At 56.4% G+C, this 21,845-nt stretch overlaps 2 protein-coding genes across 13 annotated transcripts; one reads left to right on the forward strand and one right to left on the reverse strand.

Annotated features, from left to right (window-relative positions):
* Nucleotides 1-49: 49 nt before the first annotated feature.
* Nucleotides 50-15,624, forward strand: MMS19 (MMS19 homolog, cytosolic iron-sulfur assembly component). 5 transcript variants are annotated; one of them, XM_015632705.2, is made up of 31 exons: nucleotides 50-175; nucleotides 3,805-3,853; nucleotides 4,574-4,674; nucleotides 6,152-6,237; nucleotides 6,655-6,729; nucleotides 7,292-7,361; nucleotides 7,558-7,686; nucleotides 7,882-7,943; nucleotides 8,227-8,313; nucleotides 8,633-8,707; nucleotides 8,981-9,058; nucleotides 9,360-9,498; nucleotides 9,854-10,008; nucleotides 10,188-10,266; nucleotides 10,870-10,995; nucleotides 11,301-11,382; nucleotides 11,723-11,820; nucleotides 12,177-12,314; nucleotides 12,548-12,703; nucleotides 12,932-13,031; nucleotides 13,189-13,291; nucleotides 13,401-13,475; nucleotides 13,607-13,733; nucleotides 13,816-13,916; nucleotides 13,984-14,040; nucleotides 14,152-14,338; nucleotides 14,451-14,533; nucleotides 14,633-14,797; nucleotides 14,877-14,936; nucleotides 15,058-15,158; nucleotides 15,238-15,624. In XM_015632705.2, the coding sequence occupies exons 1-31, from the start codon at nucleotides 79-81 to the stop codon at nucleotides 15,263-15,265; spliced, it is 3,069 nt and encodes a 1,022-aa protein (XP_015488191.1). In that variant the 5' UTR covers nucleotides 50-78; the 3' UTR covers nucleotides 15,266-15,624. The 5 variants fall into 5 exon arrangements, with proteins under 5 accessions (XP_015488191.1, XP_015488192.1, XP_018862746.1 ...); XM_015632706.2 differs by lacking the exon at nucleotides 10,870-10,995; XM_019007201.2 differs by lacking the exon at nucleotides 6,152-6,237 and having other exon boundaries at nucleotides 69-175.
* Nucleotides 11,319-21,843, reverse strand: ZDHHC16 (zinc finger DHHC-type palmitoyltransferase 16). 8 transcript variants are annotated; one of them, XM_033515859.1, is made up of 10 exons: nucleotides 21,805-21,843; nucleotides 19,365-19,617; nucleotides 18,969-19,163; nucleotides 18,676-18,764; nucleotides 18,445-18,473; nucleotides 18,110-18,243; nucleotides 17,841-17,888; nucleotides 17,174-17,259; nucleotides 16,641-16,907; nucleotides 11,319-11,502 (listed from the first exon to the last, which is right to left on the reverse strand). In XM_033515859.1, exons 1-10 carry the CDS (start codon nucleotides 21,828-21,830, stop codon nucleotides 11,343-11,345), a joined length of 1,287 nt encoding a protein of 428 aa, XP_033371750.1. In that variant the 5' UTR covers nucleotides 21,831-21,843; the 3' UTR covers nucleotides 11,319-11,342. The 8 variants fall into 8 exon arrangements, with proteins under 8 accessions (XP_033371750.1, XP_033371749.1, XP_033371745.1 ...); XM_033515858.1 differs by lacking the exon at nucleotides 21,805-21,843 and having other exon boundaries at nucleotides 16,641-16,711; nucleotides 16,784-16,907; nucleotides 19,365-21,715; XM_015632711.3 differs by lacking the exons at nucleotides 11,319-11,502; nucleotides 21,805-21,843 and adding an exon at nucleotides 15,787-16,297 and having other exon boundaries at nucleotides 16,641-16,711; nucleotides 16,784-16,907; nucleotides 19,365-21,695.
* Nucleotides 21,844-21,845: the final 2 nt, after the last annotated feature.

Here is a 21,845-nt window from a genome sequence, read left to right on the forward strand (position 1 = left end):
ACGTGACTGCTGGCACCGCCCCCCGCGCACGCGCAGGCAGGCCGGGGGGGCCGGGCCGCGGCCCTGCGCGCGGGTGTCATGGCGGCGGCCGGGGCCGGGGCGGAGGCTCTCGCCGCCTCCGTCCGGGACTTCGTGTCCGGGCAGCAGGACGGCCGCGCCGCTGAGGTGGCGGCAGGTACCGCGCGGGGGCGGGGGTGGGGCGGGACTGGGCGTGGGCACAGCGGCGGGGCCGGGCTGGGCCTGGGGCGGGCGTGGGCACGGGTAAGGGCGGGTCGTGGCGGTGTGGGGAGGGATTCGGGAGGAAGCGTGGGGCAGGGCAGGGTGGGGTAGGGTAGGGTGGGGTGTGGAGGCGAGGCGCGGCGCGGGACGGAGCGTGTCTGTGGGTTATGAGGCTGCCGTGCGGGGCAGGGCACGTGGGAATGGGTAGGGCCTGCAGCTCGGAGCTGCCGAGGAGACGTGTGGTAAGAGCGGGACAGCCGCGAGGCTGAGGGGCTCCAAGCACATGTGGGTGCAGAGAAATCGACAGTGGGAAGAGAGCTCATGGCCTTGCTGAGCATCCGTGGGAGATGATCGTTGCAGACTGCCCTCACTGTGGTTTCTCCCCCTTTTCTAGCAGAGCTTGAGGTATTTGCTTTCATCGGATAATTTATCCTTCTGCTTGGAACAGCAATTGGGTGACTGTGTTGCATTAGGGAAGTTACAGCTTCAGGAGTGTGGCTTTCTAAGGATAAGATGATACTTTTATGTTTGGAGGCAGTGGCTTCAGCATGTTTTGGGAATGAGCTCAGAGAGCCAAGAAGGGCTGTCTATATATGTTACATTATACTTATGGGTAACTTATAGGCCTTTCCCAAGGCCTGATGGCTTGTGAACTGTTGTGTAGTGTTTTGGTGATGAGATGAGCCGGCAAAACAGGAAGGTAACCCAAGGGCCCATGTAACACAGAGGGAAGAAAATGCCAAGAAAACTAGGAGGAATTCACTAAACTGTGGGACATTCAAGATGTTGCAGAAGGGCCGCACAGTCTCTGATGTATTTGGGATAGACGTGGGGAAGGATAATCTTACAACTGCTGTTGTCACCGGATCTCATGTTACAGAAGTGCATGGAAGAAAGCTTTGTCTCTTGGAAGACATACAAAGAGAATTGCTCCCCACTTGCTCCCCCCACCTTTTTTCATCTGTGTGTCTCTTGTGACAAACCCACCTTCACAGAGGGGCTGGCAAGTGTCCTTGAGCCCCTCTGACCTTGTACAGAACCACACATCAGAAACGATTAAATTGCATTTTGTATCCTTGAGCAAAAGGGGAGGTCTTTTCTAAGCTCATGGCCATTGTGCAATTGCTGTAACAAAAACATTGACCTTCCCCAATTTGTTGCTGAGGACTAAAATGAGTGTAACTTGTCAAATGGCAGAAAGGCCTTGGTGCTGTCACAGGCAGGTTGGGTTGCATGGGTCAATGGGTGGCAGGAGGAGGCTGAATTAATCTTTCTTAAAAAATGGCGAGAGAAGGATACTGTTGTTACAGAACCCTTTACATGTTCCCTGTGAATGTTGCACTCACGTTTTGAGGGTGTGGGGGAAACAAGAATGGAAGGCCTCCAGAAGTGACTAATATCTAGAAGGACATTGAAAGGGGGACAAACCTGTCAGGGAAGAGAGCAGGTTGGTTCAGAGTAGCAGTCCAGCACAGGATGAATGGCTTGCTTCTGTTAAGTCTCTGGGAACTTCAGGAATCCCAGAATAGGAAGGCAGCCCCTCCTGGTAAAGGGATTCAAGGTGCCTAATTAACCTTGGGGCATATATGCTGCAGCCAGATGTGGAGGCAGCAGTTTCAGGGGCTCACCACTGTGCCTGTTGTGCTGATGAGGCAGGTCCAATTAGCTGTGCTGGTGCTCATGCCACGGCCTGTGTGGCGCTGGCCACAAGCATGCCATGCTCCAAGGCTGTGCCAGGGAGGGGTGGCCACACCATGTGAGGCCAAGCTGGTTACACCTGGGTCCTTGAGAACAGAGGGAGCTCCCTTGCTGAGCTGAGCAAAGGAGCTGCTGACCTCGCTGCTGCTGGCCACAGGGAGTATCAGTACCTGACTGTGGTTTGGCCATCACACTGCAGCTCTTCCCTGTTGAGTAGGGAACCAGAAGCTTTGTGTAGAGCTGTTTTTGGTCTCTGCAGACACAGAGAGGCAGAGCAACTGGCCATACCGATAGCATTTCTCTCAGACTTTTTCCGTGATGGTGCAGAGACACAAGGGCTCTTCATGAGCTTGCAGAGCGAGATATTGGGATGCTGGATGTGGAGGGGCCATCCAAGCTCTCTCTGCAGCCCATTCTGCTTTGGCTAGTGGACAGCATTTGCATGCTGTTTTGCGGTCGTTATTCTGCAAGAAATTTTGCCAGCACATTATTGCTGTCTCTGAGGGCACCCCCTGTTCAGTCTGTGCCCGTCAATTCTGAGACCTGCTGGGCTCTTTTCCACACAGCTCCACTTATCTGTTCTGTTTCTCAGTTCAGGCTCCCTCTCCCTGCTGCGCCAGGCAGGATTGAAAGCTCTGTCTCTGGAGTCAGAACTGCCTGCTGTCAGAACACACTGTCAGAAAACACTGTCATCCCATTCCTAGAGACAGCTCTATGATGAACAGGGTGTCTTAATACTGGAATTAACTGCTTCAGAAGAGACAGTAAATGCTTGCAACAGCTGGAGACACTAGCTGGAACAAGGCCTGAGAAAGCCCATAATGAAACCTTTGGGCTTCTGCGAGGGTAGGTGCCCTGTCAGTTGTGTAGGTTCAGCAGGGCAGAGAGTTGAGCACGTTCTTCCAAAGTGCCCAGAAGTGCCCCTGGGCAAAGACAGTGTGTCTCAGTGACTGCCAGGTGATTTGGGTGTTTTTGTGGAGGAATGCTGTTTTGTCCAGGCAGAGAATGAGGGGTGCTGCCTGTTTTCCAGCAATATCACTTTACACCTGAGCTGCAGGCTAGGGGTCTGAAGGTAAGGCAGTCCCTTGCCTGTCACCCCATGTCTGTGCAGAGGGCATACACAGAGCTCTCCTTCTGGGGAGGTGCCACATTGGCAATGGGTGGCAGGAATGGAGAATCTGCCCTTCTGCCAACATTCTTGTAAGGTGCAGCAAAAACAGGTCCTTACCAAAGCCTTCTGAGGGGTGACTCTTCCCCCAGTTGAATTGCAAGAATATAGAGGCAGGAGGTGGTTGAGGCAACCTGGCAAGGAATCTGAGTCAGAGTTGGAAACAGACTCCAGGAATCCCAGCATTTTATCTTCCTCTGACCACAAAACTGCCTTTCTCCCTGCCCACCATCTTGGAAGAAGTTTGTGCAGTTCTTGCTCAGCACAGCATGGAGGTGATGGAGTCAAGGTGGGAAGCTGAGTGATCACTCGTGTCTGGGCTGCTTGTTCAGCCAGTTCTTCCTCAGGAAACACCAGGAGAGCTGCCCTCTCCTCACAGCTCTCTCACATTAGAGCTGTTTTAGTATCTCAGTGAAATGGAGCACAGTAAGATTTGTCTTAGGAGCCACACATACAGCCATGCTGCGGGGAGAGGGTGAGGCAAAGTGCAGGCAAGTTCTCCCTGGCTGTCTCTTCTCAGCTCTCAGTCTCACAGGTGTTTGCAGACAGCACTGGAGGCTGCTCCACCAGTTAAGTGCACATGGCTCCTTTGGTGCTTAGTGGGGAGTCAGCACCAACCAGCCTTTCCCACTGCAGTGCTGGGATGGTTCCCAGCATCCATCTCTACTAGCATGCTTGCATGATCTCTCTTTTTCACTCTCTTTATCTCCTTTCTCCAGGGGTGAAAGATGGAAGGTGGACAGTGCTGCAGCTTGTGGAAGCCCTGGGGTAAGAAAAACCTTATGCAAGTTATACATACAGTTGTATGGGTAAGGGCCATGCAAAGAGGCATAGTTAGAAGGACAAGTGTGCTCATCCAGGATAAGCTTCAGCACTGGATGATACATTGCAGTGGGCAGGATGTTGTCTGCTCACAGCATGGGGCTTGAGCAGTCCTTTGCCCTCCCTGGATGTGGGCAGCTCCCAAGGCCAGAGCAGCTCTTGATGCCCTGGCAGGACAGAGGCAAGATGTTGTGGCAGGCAGCAAGTTGGCACTTTTCAGTTGGGGCTGTCCCCAGCAAGAGCTGCCTGAGCACATAGCTGCACAACACTATTGTCACAAGTTGTCTGGCACTCTTAGCTTCTGCTTTTGTCTCCAAACTACCATGGCCTAGGCTCATTTCTCCCAAGATGGGGGCTGGACTTGCCTCACTGTAAGAGGCTTTACCCTTTTTGACCCTTGTGATCTTTAGGCCATGGTGCAAGAGCAATTTCTGTGGTCTGATTTGAGACTTTGGATTTCTTTTGCATGGTTCTGGGGCTGAGTGCATGCATGCAGCACGGACAGGGGGAGAAGTGTCTGTTTCCACTCTGCCAGCAAGTCAGGCATGACTGGGCCCACAGAGCGTCACCTCTTTGTTTTTGTAATGTGCCTGCTCAGGATGTGCTTCCTGCTAGGATGTATCTGCTCACAATAGGCTTCTTGGGCTTTCTCCCCTCTTGGCCTAGGTTTTGCCTGGAGAACACAGATCCTCGAACACGTGGGCGAGGCATCCAGCTGTTGTCACAAGTCCTGCTCCAGTGTTACTCCCTGCTCCAGGAGAAGGAAGGTAAGGGTTTTTCTGGCCCTTGAGTATCTGTCTGTGGACGAAGCCTGTGCCGTTAAAGTGTCTGTCCTGAAATTGGCAAAGGGATTGATTTAACACTGTGACAACTTTGAGTTGTCTCTAAGAGTCAAAGTCCAAGGAGGGCATGAGGTTTTTCACTGCAGCCCTTTTGCCAACCTCACCACACAGTTCAGGTCACTGTCTGAACACACGAAATCCCTGAACAGCTGGGGCCCCTGACATTGTGTGGGTGTTGTGCGCCGAGGTGTGCTCAGCACCACGTGGGGCATGTTGGGGATACATCTGTATGTCACAATCCTTGGGTGATGATTCAGAGCAGGAAGACTGTCCTTCACACACCAAGTCACACTGCAGCCTGGCCAGATTAATTCAGGAGGAACCCTAAGGCCTGGGGAGGAGGGGAGATCAGTATAAGGGTGAGAATGGAGAGGGGGACTAGAGTGGGGAGGGGAAGATGCACTGTACATGGAGGTAAGGAGAAAGTCTGCCTCTGTTAAATGCCCCATAGCAGTTGGCTGGCAGCAGGGAAAGGCAGTAAGTGCTAACAAGCTTTGGCACCTTGCAGTTGGGAAGTTGAACTTATGCCAGCAGGCTGGCTAGACAGGGGGCCTAGCTAGTAAGTAAGGTGGAGGACGGGGAGGATGGAAGTAAAAGATGCATAGTCCTTGGAATTTGGCGTTGACTGAAGCCAGGCAGGGCTGAGAGCAGCTGTGCATAGAGCCTTACCTACTGCAGTATCTGGAGTCAGGTGTGATGACTGATGGGAACTGGGGTGCTCTGGAGAGGCAGCCAGAAGTGGGGGGAGGGTCAGTGGGGATACTTGAAGGAGAAGAGACTCAGGACAGCTGAGCAAGGGGCGTGAGCTGTGTTAGAGCCTCGTGTCCCTGCTCACGCAGTTAATTTCTGAAGCGCTGCGTCAGGCTGCCTCCTGGGGGGCTGAGTTTCTGCAGCAGCTGTGGGCACAGGATGCTGCTAGCCGGCTCTTCCAGTCTGCTTCCTGCTACCACTCCCCAGGGCTGGTGTGTGCAGGCGCCCGTGACCGTGACTCAGGGGCCAGGAACGTATTGTGGAGCCAAGTTTGAGAAAGCTAGAACTCCTGCCCCAGCCCTGTGCCCCACCCCATGACATCCTCCAGCCTCCGCTGAGCAGACTGCCACACTACTGCTGGTGTCTGCATCCACATGTCTGGACAGGCCAGGGCAAATGCCTCTTGGGTAGCTCCAGCACTTCTGCAGCAGCCAGAGTTGGCTGCTGCCCTTCTGCAGTTAGGCAAGGGCTGCTTACAAGGAGAGGACAAAGGTGTTGGAGCCAGGTAGGTGCACCCAAGAGCATCAGTTTGTCCCATTCACAAGTGCAAGTTGTGCTCACTCTTAATCCCTCAGCTTGTGGTTGAGCTGGGGCCAGCACCTAGCAGCTGTGTTTCCTAGGGCTAATACACGTTGGTGTCTGTTTCTGACAGTGCTGCATCTGGTCCTGTTCTATGAAAGCCGACTGCAAGATCATCACCTGGTGATTCCCTCAGTGCTCCAGGGACTCCGAGCACTGGTGAGCTCGCACTCCCAGCCCACAGTGCTGGGATGCATTCCAGAGCAGTGTCAGGGAGGTGCAACACCTGGTATGGGTTGGAGCAGTGTGTCGAGCAGGGCCTGGCTGGGCTGTCAGCCCATCTGGCAACATTGCCCTGTCTGCTCTCTTCTCCTGCTGTGCCTCTTGTGGAGGAGCTGGGGACCTGAGACTACCTTGATTTCCTGCCCTGTGTTGGTACTGGGGCAAGGTTTCCCTGGCCACCCTGCACAACACAGATGCTGGGCATTGTGTCCTGTTCTGTCTCGGGAAGGGGTTGTGAGAGATCTCCCTGTTGTGGAAGAGGATCCTGCAGGCAGCTGCTGCACGGAGCCAGGAGCTCCCTTATGTGGCTGCCAACATGGTATTCTATTCTTGCTTTTTTCTTCCTGTCCCCAGAGCATGTGTGAGGTGCTGTCCCCAGGGCTTGCAGTGTCTGTGCTCAAAGCCATCTTCCAGGAGGTACATGTGCAGGTGAGCAATGTGATTTCCTATCTTCCTGTCCTTAATCTCTGCACCCTGTGTGTCTGGGGATGGGCTGCCTGCCCTGAGGACTGGCCACATTCAGCACAGTGCAGTGCTTCTGCAGAGCTTAGAGACAGCTTGGCTCACTGCAAGAGACACTGTGAGAGACAGACAGCAGCTGAGAATCCTGTTTGGCCCTTGTCCTCTCTTTTCTCAGCCATAGGGGAATTATTTCCTTTTGCTCCATTCTCCAGGCTGTGTTTAAGTATCCCCAGTACAATTCTCCTCACATTTAAGATTGTTTTTGCTGGCAGTGCCTTGGGCAGCATGTGTGGCCCTGGTGTGACTGATAGTGCATTCATGCAGTGATGGGACACAGTCATGTTCAGGTGCCATTGCATAGGCATGTGCACACTTTGCATGTGATGAATGGAATCTCTGTGCCAGGAAACAGCAGCTGAGCTGCTGGGGGTCCTGCTCTCCCTCAGGGGCATGTACTACCCATGGGGTAGTGGGTAGCTGTGCTGCCATGTGTAGAGGATGGTTTTAATTGGTCTTCTCTTCCCTTCAGTCCTTGCTGCAGCTGGACCGCTACACAGTCTACAGCATCATCACCAACTTCATGAGCACCAGGGAGGAAGGTGAGGGGGAAGATGCCAGAGCTACTCTGGGATTGTTGAGGCTGGGACAACAACTCATTTTGACCTTCTCCAAGGGCTCTGTGGCTCTGTCTGGGAGACCTGGAAAAGGACTGTGGGGCGGGGGCAACTCAGCTGATTTAATGCCATGTTGTGAGGTCTGATGTCCTGCACCTGCTCACACTCCTTCTTTCTGCAGAGCTGAAAGGCCTGGGTGCCAACTTCACCTTTGGCTTCATCCAGGTCATGGATGGGGAGAAGGATCCCCGCAATCTGCTGGTGGCCTTCCAGATTGTGCGTGATCTCATTGCCAAGGACTATGCCCTGGGTGAGCCTAAACCTGCCATGCAGAGATGACTGGGAAATATGTCCCTTTTCTTTGAGCCATTGGAAGGACAGCTCTTGGGGTGGTCCCTAACATGCTTTAAAAGCTTCAGAGCCGGCCTGTTGTGGGTGCTAAACATAGCTGCTGTGCCTTTTTTGCCTGATATCTTTGCTCAACCCCTCTCTCCTCTGTCTGCAGGTCCCTTTGTGGAGGAGCTGTTTGAAGTTACATCCTGCTACTTTCCTGTTGATTTTACTCCGGTGAGTCTGCCACGTGCCACAGCCTATTCTTTATTTCTTTCTGGTGCTTTCTTAGGGGGTTGTGTCCCCTCCAGGGAGTGGGATGAGAGGGCGGCCAAGGCTCTTGACTGGGCAGTGTTCAGCTGTGAGCTGTATTACCCAGGCAGACGGGCTGGTGCCAAGATAGCTGTAGTGACTGGTACTGCTGCTGCCTTGCTGGAGATGAAGTGATGCAGCCTCGGCAGATGTCTGGGTTGGGATGTTTCCTGACTGGTGTGTGACCTGCTTTTTGCTTCTTTTCCAGCCCCCCAATGATCCTCATGGCATCCAGAGGGAAGACCTGATCCTGAGCCTCCGGGCCGTACTGGCATCCACACCCCAATTTGCTGAGGTATGAAGCTCCTTGGGGATTCTTGAGCACCTCACTGTTCCCTAAGCACAGGCTGCCTTTCATAGTGCTGCAGCTCCTGCTGTGACTCTGTGGGATGGGAACAACTGGGACCAGGAGCTTTGCACTTGGGCAGCCCTGTCTCCAGCTGGGGCTGGTCATAGGGAGGGTGCTGACTGACACCCTGGGAAGGGACTGCCTATTGCAGGTACCACTTCACCTCTGCTCACCTGGCAGAGGCTGAACATGGCCTTGCATCCTTGCAGGGCCATGGACAAAGTGGTGCAAGGGATGGGCTGAATTAAAGTGCTTCTCTCTGCAGTTCCTTCTCCCTCTGCTTATTGAGAAGTTGGACTCAGAACTGCAAAGTGCCAAGCTTGACTCGCTGCAGACTCTGGTAAGGGAGATCCCCTACTCCCTTCAACCTACAGCTGGTCTGTGGCAGTAGTAGCAGCCAGCCACTTCTGAGCCCTTCTCCCTGCCAGCCAGATACTCTCCCTTGCAGAGTCACAATTTCCAGAGTCCTGGTTTGGTCTGCATCACTCTTTCCGGTTTTTCTTGAGTGATTTGTGCAGCTCAGCATGAGCCTGCCAGGATGGGCAGTGTCCCAGTGCCATGTCCTCCTGGGACTGGCTTCTCTGTGATGCTTTCTCCTGGCTCCCTCTTGCAGACTGCCTGCTGTGCCATCTATGGGCAGAAGGAGCTGCAGGAATTCCTTCCCAGCCTCTGGTCATCCCTGCGCAGAGAGGTAAGTACTGCAGGGCTCCACCATGGCTGGGCTTCCGCTGAGCAGGAGTTCTCAACCAGAGCGGGTGGGCCCCCTATCTCCCAGCAGCCAGCACCCGTGACCTTGGACTGCCCCAGCTGAAAAGTGGAGGGGACGGCCAGCCCTATCAGCGTGTCCGTGTGGCTTCAATGTGCAATGCTGCACATTCAAATCACGTGGGGAAATGAGGCAGGAGCCTGAGCCCTTCAGCCTGCACTGGGAGCCTGAAGCCTGCGGTTTTTGTTGGCATGGAGTTCAGCTCATCCTATGGCCTTTCCTCCAGGTGTTCCAGACAGCGAGCGAGAAGATTGAGACGGAATGCCTGGCTGCACTGCATGCTCTCTCTGCCTGCCTCTCCCGCTCCGTGCTCAGCTCTGATTCTGAGGATCTGCTGGATTCTTTCCTCAGCAGCATCCTGCAAGGTAGCTAACAGAGACCTGTCCCATGCAGCCGGGCCTGAAAGCATCCTCCTAGGTAGAGATCTGCCTTCCTCTTCTCCTTCAGGCCTTTTATCTTTCTAGTCCTCACAGCAATTTTTGGCTTCTCCAAGGTAATTGGCTGCAGGAAGGGAGAACATGAGGAGTGAGCTGCTTCTGTCTCTTCTGGAACTGCACTATTTGTGTGCTTGGAGCTGTGGGAAGCTGCTCAGCTAGGGAGGCTGTGCTGCAGCTGAGAGCTGCACCCTGGCAGCACATCCCAGCCCCGCTATCAGCTGTGTCCCCGCACGCGAGGCAGAGGAGCTCTGTGCCGGTGCAGCTGACACCCAGCCTATCTCAGATTGCAGGCACCATCTGTGCGAGCCTGACATGAAGCTGGTGTGGCCCAGTGCCAAACTCTTGCAGGCAGCAGCGGGTGCCTCCCTCCGCACCTTCCACCGCATCACCCGCAGCGTCCTTCCCCTGCTGCTGGAGCAGTACACCAAGCACACACAGGTAAGGGGCACCCCCTGGCTCCACAGGGCCTGGGGGCAGCGGGGTGTCTTAAGAGGATGTCCTTCCCTGGCTGTGGGTAGAGACACCGTGGGCACCCTGTGACCTTGCAGTGCTGGGCTGAGGTGCAGTTCTGTCCCAGCAGTGACAGTGATCTGGGTTACACTTCTGTGTCCCTGCAGAGCAGCCAGAGGAGGACAATCCTGGAAATGCTACTAGGCTTCCTGGAGTTGCAGCAGAAGTGGGGACATGCAGAAGAAGGTGAGGGTGGCTGGTTCCTCTGGAGGCATCTGTGTCCCAAGGGCTGCTGCCTCTGACTTCACTTTCCTGTATGCTGACGGACAAGGAAAACTCAGTGGCCAGTGTGGCTGCATGTGTGAGCTCCTGCCATGTTTCAGGGACCCTGCATGATTTGGTATCAAATGCAGCACCCCAGTGTCACTAGTGGACATGAAATAGGATCATAGATTCAACCACAACAGCTGAGGTTTCATCTCAAGGAGGTAGAAGCTTTTATTGTGGGGTTTTCAGCCTCTTTTATGAGGTGTTCCCATACAGGTTAACATGATTGGCAAAAGGAACAAAACCTCTCTTGTCCTATTGGTGGAACAAGAGAAAAACACATTCAGAACATCTGTGCACTACTGTTTTGGGAACCAAAACCCTATTTACAAAACAGTCCTTGAGAGAGAAAAGTTTCCCAAAAGACTTCCCTTGGGAAACAAATCAGCCACTGACAGGCTGAAAACTCTCTCAGGCTCAGAAAATTACGTCCACAACCCAGAAAGGGTCTGTCAAGTGCCATGATGGTGGCTGTGTGGTGACAGCCAGACACAGGCAGTGATTCCTTGCCCCTCTGTCCAGATGAGAACACTCTGCTGTCGCTCCAAGCCCCTGTTTGCTCTGTGGTGTTCTCAGCGCTGATGGATCCCAGTGTGCAGCTGCAGCTGGTTGGGATCAAGGCATTGACTGTCCTGGGCTCTCTACAAGGTTGGTGCCTTTTTTCACTTGAGACAGAGGGAGATGTCATTCTCTTCTGAGAGACATGGTGTCTGCTAGGACATCCTTGACTGCTGCTTCTAAGTGCACAGGAGTAGCAGCAGCATACAGTTCTACTCAAGCCATGAGCTGCAGGGACACGTGGTCTCTCTCTTGCCTGTTTGTGCTGGGCACCTTGTATCTCTGGCATTTGGTGTATTGCTGCATTGCTGCTGGCCTGGATGAGCGGAAACATCCTGGTCAGTACACCAGCATCTTTGCCTTTGGCTAAGATTCCTTTATGGCTCTTGTTCCAGGCTTCCTGTCTTCCTCTGATCTGGAGCTGGTTGTGGATCACCTTATCCGTCTTGCTTTGCATGAGGAGGATTCCCAGAGCAGGTGAGGGGTGGTCTAGCGTCATGGCAGTCACCCACACTCTGGGAGGAGGAACAAAGCCTGGCTTTGCTGCACAGAGGGGCTGTAGTCTGAGGGAAGGCACAGGAACTCTGAACAAGAAGACTGTGTGGGAGAAACCAGACAGTTCATGGGCTGGAAATAAGAAAATCTGAGCCTATCAAAGTAGGGGGCTGTGCTCTACTCCCTGAAGGGTGAAAAAGGCAAGTTGCTGAGAAATGGGATTCTGTAGACACCTTCTGGCCAGGTCTGTGCAGCTGGTGTACAAACAACCCTGGATTTGCAGTCCTTGCATTACCTTTTCCACTCTCTTTCCCCCTGGCAGTGAAGCAGCAATGGAGGCAGCTGGGTCCATGGCCCCCACCTACCCAAAGGTTTTCTCTGGACGCATGGTACCCAGGCTTGAAGAGGAGCTGCAGTCAGGTAGGGCTGGGAAAGGAGTGGTGACTGATTTTGGGGTAAAGCCTTTCCCATCCCCGTAGGGCTCCTGCCAGGCAGTGGGGCTGTGTTATGTGGTGTAGGTCAGTGGCTGTCCTTGGGGGATTCCCTGTGCTGGCATAGGAAAGGCTGTGTTTGCTCTGGTAGTGAGCCTGTGTGTGGCCAGGTACACCCTTGTGGGATGGAGCTGCTCAGCAGCAGAGCAGGCAGAGTGCTGTGAGCCTGGCATGGGCTGGGTCTGCTGTGTTGATTCACCCTATCTGCCCTGGCAGGGTCTGAGGCCTGACTGCCCTTGGGTGGGGTGTTGCCAGGTCCCCCTCTGAGTTGTGTTTCCTCTTCAGAGAGGGAGGAAAGCTCCCACAACCATCACTCCTTGCAGCAGCGCTGCCTGCAGGCCCTGGCAGCTGTGTCCACCCACACCAGCATCGTGAGAGAGACTGTCCCTGTCCTGCTACAGCATCTCCAGAAGGTGCAGAAAGGTAATGGAGCTGCTGCAGGCAGCTCCACAGAGCATGTCTGGGCAGGAGCTGCCTCTGTTACTGGTGATGGCTGGGAGAGAGCTGGAATGGCAGTGGTACAAGGAACCCACACCTGAGTTGTGAATCCCACTGGTGGAGTGGGAGTCAGAGGAGATGCATTGTCCCAAGATGCCATGCAGGTCAGGGGGCTGGGTGTTGAGGCTGTTTGACTTGGTGGTGACTGTGCCCTGCAGGGACCGAGGCCAGGAACACCCAAGAAATTGTCTCTGTGTGCCAGAGCCTGCACCACGTGGCCCTGCAGTGCCAACAGGATGCCGAGGGCTGCTGGTACTTCCACCAGACAGTGGTGCCATGCCTACTGGCCATGGCTGTGCAGGCAGCCATGCAAGGTAAGTGCAGGGCTGGAGTGGGAGAGGGAAGAGCAGGCAACTCCCAAGCTCTCAGGGGTCCCTGATCCTGCAGTTGGTGCTGCTGCTCATGTCTTTTGGCACCCATGGCCCTCAAGAGTGGGCTTTATTGTTCCCTGCCCCACTCTGGTGTGGGTTCAAGGGGCTGTGCCTGCCTCCTCCACCTGAACAGCAGGCTCCAGCAAGTTCCATTCCTCCCACTATCTGCAGAGAGCACCCATACACTGCCAGGCAAAGCACTGCTGGAGGAAGAGGTACTGGCTGCCATGATCCCAGTCATCAGTGCTGCCACCACTCACCTGAGCCCTGAGTGAGTGAAGCTGGGGCAGGAAGTTGGGTGCTCCATCGTGGGGAGAGAGCAGGCTGCATGCCCCCTGCTGCTATCTGTACAGGGTGGCCCTGTGCCTCCTGGGAGGTCTCTGCTGACCACTGTAGAGCAGCACATTACAATGTCTTTTTTCTCCTAGGCTGGCTGCCCAGAGTGTGTCTCACATAGTGCCCCTTTTTCTGGATGGAGAAGTCTCATTCCTACCCCAAAACAGTTTTCCCTCCTCCTTCCAGCCTTTCGGGGTATGTTTGGTGATTGGGGCTGGGGCACCAGAATGGGCTGGGAATGAGAATGTTGGCACAGGCTGGCAGCAAGGGCTGTGATGACATGGACACTGTTCTTCCCTTGCAGGATGGGGAGTGCTTGGAGGCACAGAGACGCCTGGTTGCCCTCCTCATGGCCTTTGTCTGCTCCTTGCCCCGTGATGTATGTTGATGGGGAGCAAGGTGGAAAGGAGCCCTGCCCAAGCACCCTCCACACTCTCCACACTAAGCTCCACAGACACAGATAGAGGGAGCACTGCAGCCCTGAGCCATAACACGTTCTGTCTCGTCCAGGTGGGAATCCCTCAGCAGGAATGGCTGCTCCGGGAGCTGCTGGCATTGAGCTGTTCCTGCAACTGTCCCTTCACGGCCACCACAGCTGCCAAGTGCTTTGCAGGGCTGGTGAACAAGCACCCAGCAGGTAAAGAGGCTGGGGAAGATGCCCAGTGAGCCTGCTCACTGCTGACAGGGGCAATGGCTTAGCTTGTCCCTTCCATCCCCAGGGCAGCAGCTGGATGAAATCCTGCAGCTTGCAGTGAACAGGATGGAGCCCATCCTTGCGGAGGGGCCCTGCCGAACGCAGGCACTCACCTTGCTGCTCTGGGTAAGGCCTGCCCTGGATGAGTGGGGCTGGGGGACCCGTCCTGGCACTGACTGTTCTGCCTGCACAGGTGACCAAAGCTCTGGTACTGCGCTACCATCCCCTGAGCTCCTGCCTGACAGACAAGGTAGGTGGTGGTAGGGCTGGGTGATATCTAAGAAATTTGCCTTGCTCCCCCATGGCTGGCTGGAGACTCACAGCAGCAGGGTTCTCTGTCTCAGAGCTCTCTCCCTTGCAGCTGCTGGGCCTGCTGGGTGACACGGAGCTGGGCCCTGCTGCAGCTGATGGCTTCTCCCTGCTCATGGCCGAGTCCCCGGATGTGCTGCACAAGAGCTGCCATGCTGATGTGCGCATCATGTTCCGTCAGCGCTTCTTCACTGACAATGTCCCCAAACTGGTGCAAGGCTTCCATGGGGCTGGCCCTGGTGAGTGGCCACCCCCAGCCCAGCCTCACCACTCCTGACCCTTTAACCAGGGGACCTGAGCCAGCATCCCCTCCTTCTATAGGCTGGTTGTAACCATCTTTGCTCTCCACAGATGTGAAGGCAAATTACCTGAAGGGCCTGTCCCATGTGCTCAACCACCTCCCCAAACCTGTGCTGGTGACAGAGTTGCCCACGGTAAGAGTCAGCCTGGGTGACAGGTAGGGTGAGCTGTGACATTGCAGAGTGCACAGTTTGGGGTTACTCATGATTCCTGTGTTCTCCCTCTCTCTGCAGCTGCTTTCCCTCCTGCTTGAGGCATTGTCCTGCTCAGATCGTGTAGTACAGCTCTCCACATTGAGCTGCCTTCACCCACTGCTGCTCGAAGCTCCCCAGGTCATGAGCCTGCATGTCGACACACTGGTCACCAAGTTCCTCAACCTCACCTCCAGCCCCACCATGGTGCGTGCACCCCCTCCTTCCTTCCTGCTATGCCCCTCTCTCCTGCCCCTTGTGGTGCCCTCATTCCTGTCTGTTCCAGGCTGTCCGCATCGCCGCCCTGCGCTGTGCCCATGCTCTCACCAGTCTGCCCACAACAGTGGTAAGTGCTTCTGCAGTACCCTGCTGCCTGCTCCTGTGTGAAGAGGGCCAAGGGGGCCACAAACCTCCTGGGGGGCAGCCAGCATCCATTTCTCTCAGAAGGGGCTCTTTGTGTCCTACAGCTGCTCCCATACAAGGGCCGAGTTATCCGGGCACTGGCCAAGCCTTTGGACGACAAAAAGAGGCTGGTGCGAAAGGAAGCAGTGGCAGCACGTGGAGAATGGTGAGTGTGTGGAAGTAGCTGCTGAGGGGGTGCCAGTGTGTAGGGGACATGGCTGATGGCACCATCTCTGTCCCTGCAGGTTCCTGGTTGGGAGCCCAGGCAGGTGAGCGCCCTCTGTCCCCTCCCTGTGCTGACCCAAACAGTCTGACCAGCGCCTCGCTAAGCCACCAAGTCATCCGACTGATGCCATGGAGCCTCTGGATCCTTAGAGCCCAGGACTGCCCCAAGTGCTAGGGCTGGAGCGTGCAGGCCAGCAGACAGCACCCCTCACTGCTGTCCCTTCCCAGCACCCACAGCAGGGAAGGAGTTGTGCTGCTTGTGGCTTGCCCACCCCCTGCTGCAGCCAGGGACAGTGATGGACAGCCCCTACCACATGTGAGTGGAGAGGACAGGTCTGTGCACACATGTGGTGTGTGACAAACCAATTGCCAGAAGAATAAATATATCTGTTTTGATAATGCTCTGAGGTTCTCCATGCAGCTCAGGCTGGGTCCTCAGTGTTCTTCTGTATGTTGACTAGCTTAAGATGCTGCTGGTAGTAGGCCCTTCCTCCTCATTTAACATTGTGGTCCCTCTTCTCCCATCCCCAGAAGTCCATGCCCCCACAAGATAACAAAAACAGACTCCCTTAAAAAAAAAAACAGTATTTAGTAGATGGTCTTAAAAAGACTCCCCGAGGAGCACTTGGAGGGATGGGGGTGCCATCCTCTGCACCCAGCCCTTCAGAGAGCTGAGCTGGGCCAATGCTGGTCTGTACCTGTGCTAATGAGGGCCAGCACTGTTAGCTGGAGCAGGGAGCAGCAGCTCTGCCACCTTGCCCCTGGGCTGCCTGCAGCCACCAAGAGCCAAGGGGGCAGGTATCGAGGCACCAGCACTGTCCAGAGAGTCTCCCATGGCTCTGGCTCTGGTAAGCGATATGTGCCAGCCTTCTGCCAGGCACTTTGGCCAAAGGAAGCTGGAGCGGCGGAGCGGGTCCCCCTTGCGCTCTCCTGCCTGTGGGAAGGGATGGCCAGAGCACAGGGCCTCAGATTGCCAGAAGTGGTGCGCGTTGCTCCATCACACAGGGAGGCAGGTCCCAGCTCAGGCCTGTTCCATGGGGCGGGTGAGGAGAGGGCAGCAGGACTCGGGTGAGCCAGTGCCTGTGGGGAAAGTGAGGCCACAGCCAAAAGGTGAAGTCTTGATGCTTCTCAGATCTGAGGAACCATATCCTGAGCTGCCACAATGGCTGAGCTGCTCAGCTGAGATTCTGCTGGCAAAGGTGTGCTGGGCAGGCCACCTTGTCACCAGACAGGGCTCCTGAGGCACAAGGCCAAAGATGTCCAGGTCTTCCACACCTTACAAAGCCCAGTGCAGTGCAGAGTGGGATTAATGTTCACTGTTGTCCTCTCCCTCAGCAGCCCAAGGAGAGCCTTTGTTGTCCCTACAACCCCAAGAGCTGCTGAGCCACCACCTTCTCAGGCAGGGGCTTCCCCAGGATTTTACCTTGGCACATCCACACCCAGGAACACTTTCCAGTTATCCCAGCTGCCATAACTGTAGGGGTTCCTGAAGACCTGCAGGACAGGGAGTGGCACATCACGTCTGGCTCTGCCCCAGCCAGCCCGCGTGCCATGGACTATGCTCACCTTGCCTTTCTTCTGCAGTCTCTGCCTCTCCTTTCTGTTGATGTGCCGTTCAATGCTCGTTTCCCCGCGGGTAATGAGGGCAGCGTGCCACAGTGTGAGGGCACCCAGGGCCAATGCAACCGAGCTAGGTATGACAAGGGACAGCAGGTGGAACCTTCCCTGGTGCTGCAGCTGGCAGGGGCTGAGGCTGCCTCCCCACACCCACAGCCACGTAAGTGGGTCGGCTTGTCTAATCTACTATGACAGAGACAAAATCTCTCCTCTGTGGCCCAAAGCACTGACAGGGCAGTGACATCTGCACTAGAGTGAGCAAGCCCACCTCCAGGCAGGTAGATGGTGAGCAATGTCACAGGCCTTACTCTGTTCTCCCCAGCCCCTGGGCCCCCTCACCTGCACAGGACCCAAAGGTAGACCACGCTCTTGTGGAAAGCTCGCTGGCGGAAGGAGAAGGTGGGTGGTGGGGTCTGGTAGTATGTCTGAAAAAGGACCAGATGGGGAGGATTATCCAAACTGTTTCACAGTTAGAAGCCAGATAGGGATTGCTGCACCCCTCCCTGCTGCAGAGCTTGGACAGCAAGAAAAGATTGCAGCTGGAACCAGTGCAACAGCCAGGGTGAGGGGGAGGCAGCCTGGGACAGCCACGAGACAGACAGACACCCAGAGCTGGCACAGGCATGAGGAACAGTGGGCTGGAGATAAGGGGACAGGGAGCAGCCATGGGATTGGGTCAGGACACTGCAGCTGGGGGTCAGGGAGAGATGTGTATGCAGTGCTGCAGCTTCACCAGGAGACCATGGCCTGAGCAGCACATGCCAAGAAGCTGTCACCAGCCCAAGTCCCTGGAAGCTGGGTGCACAAAGGCAGACCCCAAGCTGCTGGAGGCACTGTTCATAGCAGAGCTGCCTGACCAGCCCCAGCTCTCTGACATGTGAGATGAACATGGGGGCTGGTTCTGATGTGGGGTGCTCCTTGAGAGCAGAATCCCAAGCAGGACCCAGCCTGCAGGGCAGCTCTGCTCCACACTGCCTGGAGCAGCTGGGGGGCAGGGATGTCCCACCTGGTTGGCAGCCACCTGCAGTCTCTCCTTCTCAAGCAGTTTCATTCTCTAAGGGGACGGAAAACAGGGCACCAGTTATGTGTCTCAGAGGAGTGGGGCAGGGACCCTTCCCCTCACAACCCCACAGGACCAGAGCAGCTGGGGGCCTCGCAGGAGGAAGAAGAGAGGAAGCAAAGTCATGATATGACCAGGCCTGGCCCACACTTGCTCTGCAAGCTCAGCCTGGGGAAGCCAGGCAGCCTTGGCACATGGCAGTTGAGGCTGCTCACCTCAATGGCTGCGTAGGCATCCCGGAACATCTCCCAGCCGCTGATGCTGCAGTAAATGCAGCCCATGGTCATGAACAAGCAGAAGGAGAAGAAGTAGCGGTGGTTGTAGTGTCCCACACAGTTGTTTAGCCAGGCTGCCTCTGGGGTTAAAGGTACATAATTGTGACATACCATGGGTCCAAACCCAACCCAGGGACCAGGGCAGTTCTGGGCCCTGCTCCCATCACCCATTCCTATGCTGGCTGTCTCCTCAAGAGAAGGGACTGGGAGAGAAGAGGGAAGCAGGGCTGGCTCCCCCCAGGAGTGTGCCACTGGTTAGTACTGCAGAAGGATACGGCAGTGGTGGTCCATCTTCAGCACACACCTGGGAGAGAGGAGACCAGTGCCAGTGTCAGAGCCAGTGCAAGTGGTGTGTTTGGGAGGGGACAGGCTCCCCTCAGCCCTGCAGGCTACAAGCGACAGGGCAAGGAGGTGGCAGAGCAGAGGAGAAGGGCCCCTGTCTCACTGGGCAGGGGGTGAGGAGCGGGGCTCCAAAGGCTGCCCCAGGCAGAGGGAGGGAGCCCTACCTGTTGCAGATGCTGCAGTGGTGGGTGCGAGCTGGCTTAGGTGCAATGCATTTCCTGCAGATGGACACACCGGTGAGGTCATTCTTGGCCTGTGCACACATCAGAAGAGATTTGTGCCCTTTAAACCCTCCAGCTGTCCCCTATGCCGCCCTGCTGCCTCCCCCCTCTACACTGTCCAGCCTAGCTTCTCAGAGGCATCCTGCAACAGTATCACCAGGCTGTTCCCACTGACCATCTGTAGCTGGTCCCCAGTGTCCAACTGGGAGAAGTTGTGCTGCTGCTCGGTGCCTCACCTGTGGTGGGTGCCCAGGTGAAGTGGTGATAGCCATGTAGTAATGGAAGACAATCATGATGAGGTTCCAGTGTCCATAGGCAAGGTGCCAGCATATCCAGGCAGGTGTGTAGGTCTGCAGGATGAGGGGCAGCAGGCAGATGTACACGATGGCCACAATAGAGCTCGTCAGCCCAATCACCAGTGCCACAAACACCTACAGGAAAGGGGCCTGAGTCACTGGAGTGGGCAGCACCTGCCCCTTGCTGCCAGGGGAGAGGCATGGGCAGGACAGAGCCAGAGGAAACCAATCTGAACCACACACTGAGGTCCCAGCTCACTTCCTGCCCAAAGCACAGGCAGGCCCAATCCTGGTGCCCCAGCACCACGTGTACCCTGCCCAGTGAGGGGAACTCACCACACCAAACCAGCGGGTGACATGGTCCACCAGCCAGTAGACCGGCTCGAAGAGAGAGTCTAGCACCACATCGCCGTTGGTAAAGGAGTTGTAGAGCAGGGAGCGGAGGCAGAGGTGTCCGTAGTGCCACAGCTGCTCCACCTGCCGCACCAGCTTGAACCGCCGCCGCCGGCCCAGCCGCAGGCACTTGAGGAGCAGGCGCATCACCGCAGCAAACATCCGCTGCCGGCTCCTCATCCCTGCTGCACCTCGCCTGGGGGGACAGGAGCTCGGCGTGGGCAGGCCACCCTGCTGTCTGGCTGTCCCTCGGGAAGGGTTTCCCCTCCCTGACGCGCTGATGCCGGTAGTGCAGCTCCCTGAACTGCCAAGGATGCCGAGCTGGAGAAGATGAGCCCAGGCTCCTGGAGGCTGCGGGGCTGGTGTCGCCAGGATGTCTCTTTGCATGGATCAGGGGGCACAGGCCCCTCAGCATCTGGGCTCAGGTGCTCTCTGGTCCCATCTCGTCTTTCCCAGCGGGGAGGGGGCCGGGGGAGTGACACGGAGAGTCTGACTCAGAGGAAACCAGAGAAGACATGAGCATCCAGGATGCTGGGCCATTTCCAGGGATGACTTCAGCCCTTCCCAACATGTTCAGGAATAGGGGAATCCAAGGAACATGTGAAGGAGACAGTGCAAAATTACCCCTCCACCCCTAGTCCCTCCTTATCCCCAAAAAGTAGGGTGCTATTTCCCTTCACCTCAAGGGAAGGTTTACCTTCTGGACCAGGTTGCAGAGGCTGCCCTGCCAACCTCACTCCAAGAGTCCAAACACTTCCTCCTTCTCCTCGCCTGGATCCTTAAACAGTGCCACATACCAGCAAATGAGAGCAACCAGGACCAGCCCTGGGCCAGTGCTCCCCTGCCTGCTGAGCCCCTCGTCCCACCTGAAAGCTTTGCTAGGAGTGATGAGGAACCTGATCTGGCCCAGCATATGGGAAAACGATCTGCAGGGCTGGGGCCCCCAGGTCTCTGTGCAGGCAATACCCATCAATATTAAGCAGCAAGGCTGCCCCGGGGTCCTGCCAAGGCACGTTCTGAGCCTGGGCCAAGCACTCGCCTTGGTCTGGTGCCAGGCACTGGTGCCAGAGCTCAGAGTCCCTCCCGCAGGGATTGTCCCTCTGCGCTGCTGTGCCCACCTAGACAGTCCCTGGGGAGCAGCAGGGAGGGTGAGGGCAGAAGCTGCAGCATCCAGATGGGCTGCCCAGAGGAGCCAGGGCTCTCCTCCACTCTGTCTGAGGAGTGTGAGGTTGACCCCAAGGTTAGGATCTGCTGGATATGAGGACCCCAGACTCAGCAGCCCATTCCAGATCACAGGCATTGCTCCTGACCAGGCTTTCTATACCCTGGTACAGGAGAGGTGAGATATGCAAACGCCTGCATCACCCTCTTCTCCACATTTCCCCTTTGGCTTGCCAAGAGCTTTTCCTTGAAAAGCAGGTGCAAAGTGGAGCAACAACTTCCTGCCGTACAGCCTTTGGGTGGCACACATCCATATGTTGTCAGTGTGGTAAAAGACAAAACACTGCAGCCAGAAGCAGATGTTGAGGTCAGCCCTTTCCTCCAAAGACACAGCATCTTCCTGCCCCCTGGAGAAGCTTCCTCACCTACAACAGCGGCGGCTGTTGGGAGGGAACCCACGGGACAGGCAGACAGCCTTCTCCAGAGCAAGACCCACTGTCCCCAGGCACCAGCCTGAAGACAGCAGCACAGCCACAGAGATGAGGCTCCAGCAGAGCCACGCAACTTTCCCCTGCCCAGCCGAGCACTGGGATCCAGCCTTCGCCCTGCCCATGGCCATCCCCACATCCCAGCGAGGCACCGAGCCCATAGGAATGGGACAGCGACCGCGAGCAGAGACAAGAGCATCGGCAACATCACAGCCAAGGGGTGGGGAACCTTGGATTTGGCCCCACCCCAGGCAAAGACGAGGCCTTCCCCTGCCAGGTCCAGGCACCCAGGCGCAGCCCTGTGGCACCTCCCCGTGGCTTCACAGCGCCCGGCTCCCCCGGTTCAGTAGCACCGAGCCCCACAGCGCCCAGACACTTTCCGATATTTAGCCCCATCCTCAAAAGCTGCCCACGCCAACAGCCCCACCGCATCCAGCCCCGTAACAGCCAGGTCTCCCTGCCCCGTAGCATCCCCCACACTGCCTCCCATCACAAGTGCACCCCCAGGGCCACAGACCCCCACTGCCTCCCGGGTCCGCACCAGCACCTCCTGCCTCACAGCACACGAAGCATCCCCCATCACCTCCCGCCCCCCGCGCTCCCCGTCACAGAGCACCTCTGTATAGCCGCCGAGCCCGCCCAGCCCCACGGCACCACAGCCCCTACAAGCCCACAGCGTCTCGCAAGGCCTTGACGCCCCCGCCCGGCGCCGCCGACCTGGGCCTGCCGCCGACCTGGGCCCGCCGCCCGCCGCCTCCATGCCCGGGCCCCGCCG

Source organism: Parus major, chromosome 6 (genome assembly GCF_001522545.3).
Source record: "Parus major isolate Abel chromosome 6, Parus_major1.1, whole genome shotgun sequence".
NCBI classification, from domain to species: Eukaryota; Metazoa; Chordata; class Aves; order Passeriformes; family Paridae; genus Parus; species Parus major.